This window comes from Austrofundulus limnaeus, unplaced genomic scaffold (genome assembly GCF_001266775.1).
Source record: "Austrofundulus limnaeus strain Quisiro unplaced genomic scaffold, Austrofundulus_limnaeus-1.0 Scaffold1338, whole genome shotgun sequence".
In the NCBI taxonomy this organism is placed as follows: Eukaryota; Metazoa; Chordata; class Actinopteri; order Cyprinodontiformes; family Rivulidae; genus Austrofundulus; species Austrofundulus limnaeus.
This window is the reverse complement of record NW_013953740.1, coordinates 1-7,052: the sequence shown is the minus strand read 5'-3', so window position 1 is coordinate 7,052 and position 7,052 is coordinate 1. Positions and strand designations below refer to the sequence as shown.

General features: G+C 42.5%; 1 protein-coding gene across 1 annotated transcript; it reads left to right on the top strand.

The window, feature by feature from the left end:
* Positions 1 to 3,042: 3,042 nt before the first annotated feature.
* On the top strand, positions 3,043 to 6,990 carry LOC106535014 (zinc finger transcription factor Trps1; the record flags this gene model as incomplete). Its single annotated transcript, XM_014031866.1, is given in 1 exon segment — positions 3,043 to 6,990. A coding segment is annotated over 1 exon segment (1,477 nt), but the record flags the coding sequence as incomplete, so codon positions are not given.
* Between the last annotated feature and the right edge of the window lie 62 nt (positions 6,991 to 7,052).

Genomic DNA, 7,052 nt, shown 5'->3' with positions numbered 1-7,052 from the left:
ATTTAAACTAAGAAATCTCAATAAGGTGTGAAAAACTTTAATAACGTCTTTAAACATAGAGGCTCCCGAAGTCAGTGAAAGCTTCTTGAATGAGAAGAACATCCATTAAAAGYAATCTAAAGAAGTCTGGTTGGCATTTTTCAACCAAACTCTTTGAAGTGCAGTAATATCAACAAGTGAAGGAATGTGTGAGTAATGAAAATCATTTTAGTTAATTAATCTGAAGGGCTAAACTCATACAACCTCGTATGAGACTCATAAAGTAAAGGTTGTTCTGTTGCCACTTTATGGACTGCTGGGTCTTAGTACCCAAACACTTTGTCCACTAATTACCATTCCTCCTGTGTGGTCAATTAGCATATGATGTAAATGAAATGTGCATAATGTAATTTTTGTATGCTTTCTTTTGAATCCCACTGTGAAAATGTAATATTGTAGGTGGGGAGAAAAAGGCCAGTTAATTTGTCCGGGTGCTGGGAGTTCCCGAGCGGTTCTGCTCATGCGGCGAGCTCGTCCCGTGGCGTGAGAAATGGGATCGAATGAATCGAGTTTACCATCTTAGCCTGGGGAAAGTCGACGGAAATCCCAAATTTAATTAGACGGTGCGAAGTGCAGCRGAGATAAAGACCCAGGCTGGTGTTTAGTCGACTTCAGAATGTCAAGCTCATTCAGACATGTTCTCAAGGTGTTCAGCCTAATTATGCTCTGTACAAATATTATTAGCTATACAAGAGTTGCATGAGTCATGTTCACACATTTGTTTTTTTTTTCCAGCTCAGCTTGTAAAACTTTAAAAGTAAATGTTTGAAACAGTAAATCATTATTTTAAAAGAAGAATCAACGTTGCAATCCTTTAAAAGGATAAGCTTCTGATGAATTAGCAAAGATTCGAGCTCCTTCCTGCCCCTTATATGTCCTTGGTTCAACCTGTTCATCTCATCTGCTGCTCCAATCACGTTCCGGCTCTCTCCACTCTTGGCAGTCTTCACGACAACCATATTTTATATCCCATAATAAAAGTTTTATACGCTCTACACACATTATTAGAGAGGATAGCAGCTAGTAAAACACTTGAGAGTCCGAGAGGGGAAGGGAGAGTTATGGAAAAAAAAGAGGCAGAAGAGAAAGAAAGAAAAGGAAGATGGATAAAAGTAGAAAAATGAGACGGCCACATGAAGGGGTGAAAAAATGCAGAATTAAAGATTCAAGAGCAGATGGAATAAATGACAGGAGGTAAAAAAGATGAGAAGTATGCAGCAAGTCGGCCCAGGTAATATACCAAACCATCACTTTCACCATTAAAATTACGCTAATCAAAACTGTCTTTTTTTTAATTTGAGTGTGTTGTGTGCACAAGATTACACAGAAAAATCCATCAAATTAGTGATGTCATCGTGTAAACATCAAGTTCCCCCACAGAACAAAGCAGTGATTCATTTTAAAACCATCTTCGACACCTGAATACTACAGCGAGAAAAGGTGGACAAAGATGTTAATCCTTTGTTTTATTATGTCAACTTCCACAATCAGCATTTTTTTTCAGATTCTGAAAAAAAGTGTAGTTTGGAAGTTAAGATTCCTGTTTTTCGTTTTTCTTTTCCCTGTTTGTTCCTAACCTTCGTCTCACCTCTTCTACCTTTGTTCAGCATTTCCCCGTTGTGATTTCTCTCACCTCACTGTTTACCACTAAAAAACAAAAACAAAAACAAAAAAAAAAAACAAGCCAAAGTCAGAAAACTATAAAAAAGAGGAGCAGTGTCTGTGCTGTAGGCTGCCACTCTTGCTGCATCATGTTTATGATATTGATTCAGATGTCTAAATTCTGTGGAGAAATCATTAGTAGGCCACATCTCTGTTTATTAGTGCAGACTATAAACTGGTCCAGAAAATGTGCGTTAGAATATGGCACTCTTTTTTTTAAAATAAAATTTAATCTGAATAACTCATCTTTCCTCAATGTTTGTATTGGGTTTAATGTTTCTTTTAATCCAATGACACAATTAGGATTTTAAGCAAAGTGGCTAATAAGGACTGTCTGCCACAGTTTCAGTAATAAATTCACATGCAAATGGGCATGGTGGYAATCACATTTCAAGCCACTAATATATGCTTCTTCCTTTTTTTCATAGTTGTCACCTTTATTTTACTGTTTTAGTTATAATTATCGAAATGCGGACATTAATGCACGTGGGTAAAGTTTACACCTAAAATCTGTGCCTGATCATTGTAACCTCCCAGTGTGAGTTTTAGTAAACTGAAAGTCTTTAACAATTTAGAAAAGCTGTTTAAATTAGTTTTATTTAATTGTGAGTTAAATTAGTGGCCACTAATGTTTTTGGCTGCTGCAATTGGCTAATTAACAAATACGTTTGTGCTGTGGATCTAACTGTGCAGCTATTTCTTTAAAAAAAAAAACAGTACCGGTAAGCTGTTCTCATTTTAAAATAAAACTGCAGTTTTTTTTTAAGTGATTTATAGTAGCGAGTACACAGTTGGGACCTTCTCCTGACTTTGTTTGCTGTAGAGTTAAACTTTTCTCCTCAGGGCAGAATTCATTTACATAAGATACAAGTGCACCCCCTTGTGGTTAGGGCAAACAGTACATCCATGTGGGGTAGTGGATATGTGGTGCTCAGTTTATTAGGTTATCGGTGAATTTTAACAGGTTAAACATTTCATTAGTTTTCTGTTGTTCTCTTTATTTATTTTAAACTGTTGATTTTTGTTTTTCAGCTACCTATAAAAACACTTTATGTACAGACAATCAGTTTATTAGCATGTGCAAAGTTCACTGATTACTCAAAAACGTTAAGGCCTATTTTTTTTTAAATCCACACTTGATTGCACTGTTTGAACTCAGAGTGGTTACTTAATCAGTGAAACCACTTGTTCATTAAATTTCATCATCGTCAAGTAATTCTGGGATATGTTCACTTGACATTTATGAAGTCATCCGCCTTGCGAGTGAAATAAAGCAGAAAACAAGAAATCCTCATGACTTCTTTTTTTTTATTTTCTCTGAATGTCCTTTTAGACGCCGAGACCTTTGAACATCATCAAGCAGAACAACGGCGAGCAAATCATCCGACGCCGAACCCGAAAGCGCCTCAACCCCGACTCGCTGTCGGTGGAAAACCCCGCCCCCAAGCAGCAGCGAATCGCCAGCGAGGAGCGCGTGAACGGGGAGGAGTCGGACAGAAGCTGCTCGTCGGTGAAGAACCAACAGCCGTCGCCCCGCTCGCGCTCCCCCCGATCCACCCAGGCCTTCCTGGCCAATCAAACCCTGGAGATCCACAGGCGCATGCCGCCCCTCCTCCTCCCGACTCACCCCTCCCCGGTCATGGTTGCGGAGAGCAACGGGGCCGTCCCCGACGGAGGGGTGGCGTCGAAAGGGGAGGCGGGAAAGGGGGGAGCGGGGTCTGAAAGAGGCAGCCCGATCGAGAAGTACATGCGTCCATCTAAACCATCCAGCTACTCCCCTCCAGGGTCGCCCATTGAGAAATATCAATATCCACTTTTCTCCTTACCCCTRCCTTTGACTATCTCCCCTGATCTGACGCCCGAGTCTGACTGGCTTCGATTCTGGACCAAATATAAGATGGCAGCCACCTCCGGGGTCCCTGGGAGCCTCAGTAATCTCAGCAGCCCGGGTGGCCTTAATAACGCCCACCATCTGAGCACGATGGTGACTCCCGTTCAGTATCATCAGCAAAGCTACACGGTGCCTTACTGTGCTTCTCCCTACTCTCCTCTCCCACCTCCTCCGGCCCCCGCCCACTACGCCCCTCCTCATCAGGCCCAGAACTCCTCCTCCACGGCGTCGTCGGAAAGCGACGCTCCTCTGGATCTCGCGATACGACAAAGGGACACCAACGTGTCGACAAACGGCGCCGAGAGGAGGCCGACGGGGGGACGGAGAGGAGAGAGGGAGGAGGAGGAGGTGACAAACGAAGGAGGGAGCCTGAGCGAGAGCGAGCGAGGAGCGAYAGACGACGGGACGAAGCGTCAGTCGAGCTCTGCGTCAAATTGCGCGAAGGTGGACGCGGCCACGCAGAACGACCCGACCAGTCGCTGCGTCCACTGCGGGATCTACTTCCTGGACGACGTCATGCACGCCCTGCACATGAGCTGCCACGGCGACCGGGCGCCGTACCAGTGCGGCTTCTGCCTCCACACGTGCGCGGACCGATACGACTTCACCACGCACATACAGAGGGGCTTGCACCGGCGCACGCACGAAACGTCCGAGTGTCGGAGCGCGACAGGCGGCGAGCAGAAAGACGGCGCGGTCACGGGTGACGGCGGTGACGTCAGAGCAACGCGTCCGGACGACCGAGAAGAGGAAAATCCAGGCAACGAAGCCGACGACATAAAAACAGGTGCCGAAAAGGAAGGAAGGGGAGGAGACAAGGAATTAAGAGGCAAAACTCTTTCAGATATCAGCGAGGAAATCTCAAAAACTACAGAAGTTTTGACTGTCGTGGAGTCTGAGTTAGATGGGCTCACTGATGAAAATTAAATGTCTACTCATACAATTTATTAAAAACATGTTCTCTATGTCTTAATGTTCCTGGCCCTTGTTTCGATAGGTTTACCCGGGGCACTAAATGGAACTCATCCTTATGCTGGAAGCTGTCAAATGGTCAAAATAAGAGAGAGAAAAAACAATTCTTTACAGCTGAACTCACAGCAGAGGCAGGCTGCAGAAACAGCCTCTCTTGAGTAACGGCCACTCAGCAGCTCGGTGGCCAGAAGTCAACGGGGTGCTGGCATCCAGCTGAAATCACCTTTCATAAACCTCCACTTTATGTGCTTTCAATAGAAGAGGACTGGACTGAAGGTTGGTGGGGCCTCGCACAGCCACCGCACAGCAGAGCAAAGATTCTTCATGCTAACAGGCCCGTTCCCAGTCTGATGTATCATCCAGGCTGGTTTTATTTCGGCAAAACCAGATCTGATCTGGTTCGAACTGCCGTTTTGTTTGTTTATTTTTATTTTATTTTTTAGCACCTGTCCTCTTTAACTGTGCAAATGGATCAAAAACCAAAAACACTTATGACTGTTACACAACTGGTTTATTTGAAACCGCCAAGGGCTGGGTTGCAGTTCAGTCGGTACAAAGTGGATCAGGTCGTCTCACTCACGTCGTGCTGTTTCTCAAACTAACCYAGTTTCTGGATCAATGCAAAAATCACCGTCTCTGCGAGGTGACTGACTATTAGCCGAGCTCGGTTTGACTCGGACTTTCTGAAACTGCTTAAAGCCAGTTTAAACGGATCCGATCGATCTGACTCCAGACTGAAGTGTTCTCTACATCCGTTTGGATTAAAACTATTATTTTCTACCTTCCTCTGTGCCATGAAACTAGCTATGTGCCTGGCTGCTTGCCTCTTAGAACAACCATTTATTAACCTGCTTGACATTTATAATAAGAATAATTATAATGGTAATAATGAGAACAATGATGGTGTATTCGTACAAAAAAAAAAGGCAATTTGCTACACTTTCCTATTATTTTGTAAAGGTAAATAATGCTTTTTAAAGGAAACGGTACTATAAAAATTAGTCTACGTGAGTTCTTTTTTGTTGTTTTTGTGTTCCTGATGGGACTTGTTGCTTTGATAGAAGTCGGCTAACAGAAGTGGTACAACAAATGGGAGAGGGRGGCGTGTGCTTTTGTGTTATAGCATTTTAAAGTGTGTGCGTGAGGCTTAAAGGGTGCGTCCGTCCCCACATGATGATGTAAACGTGATGAATGCTCGGTTTCTCAGTCCTCAGGGGTCGCACGTGTTGCACACCAACCCGCCTGTTTCACAGCATGAGACACATCATGTTTTTACCTGTCTAATGGTCTGGGAAATGACTTTTTTTATTTTTAGCATGTTATGTTTTTGTTCTCTTTTCTAGGTTCTTTTTGTGTTTCGTGTTCAATAGGTCAACGACGTAATGTTTCGCTTTCTTTATGTCTGTTTAGGTTACGACGTTTTATAGAGACTTAAGAACTTAGGGAGTGAAACTCGACGTTTTTTCTAAAGGATCAAATGCTCGAGTTTTAACTAAAACAGACTTTCTCTCTGTATGCAGTTTACAGAAATTATTTTATCTCGTGTTGCCGGGAGTCAGTTAGGTTACCTCTATGTAGCAGTATAGCAACTTTTACAAAATCTGGAAAATATGTTGCCTTTAATAKAGATGGGAACTGTTACAGTAATACTTAAACTATAAGAAATTGATCAAATATTCAATGAAGTTATTTTGCTTTCAAATCCATCACAAACCATCCCCTTCTTAGAAAAAAACTCACCTGTAGGCCACTGGAACTAAGTTGTAGTTCCCGAATGTTATGTTGTTGTTGTTTTTCTGGAGTTTTATTAGCTGTAAAGTCCACAGTGAGTTGAAAGTTTCTCTGATTAGGACTGGTCATGTTGGCCGTTACGTCTCCAGCCTCGCTGCCTTAGTTACTGGGAAATTCTGCAAAAGAAAAGACGCTTTCTTCAGCAGGATTGCGTAAAAGTAGACGGAGAACAAAAGACGCAAGTGAGCGAGCTAACAGGATAAATAGTTATTTTTCTACGCTTATCCAAGTGCATAATATTCCCCTTAGTGCCTGATAACCTGTGCTTTTTTTGTGCAGACGGACATTTCATCATCTCTAATAGTCGTTACTGAAGCTTCTGGCAGATTTTTGCGCCGACTTCTTAGGTTCTCATGCAATAAGTGTCTGAATTCTCAATGTTTCAGAAAATGTCCGTTCAAACAAATCCATACTCATGTCTGGTTCTAACTTCAGTCGTCTCTTGAATAGATTTGAGTTTCTTGGATGAATGTACACTACTTTAAATGGCCTAATCAGCTGACACATTGCAAATGTTTTCATTCAAAGTGGATTTGATGAGAACAGTTTTGATATTTCATTGCCCAGGTAGAGATAATATTGGCATAGGTTTATTTGGAGTTGTCCTGATGCATCTCAGTAATCCAGGTAAAAAATCAAAAAGAAAAAAAATTGTGTAGGTCTTCTGGACGGGTCCTTCTCTAATGAAACGTTTCAT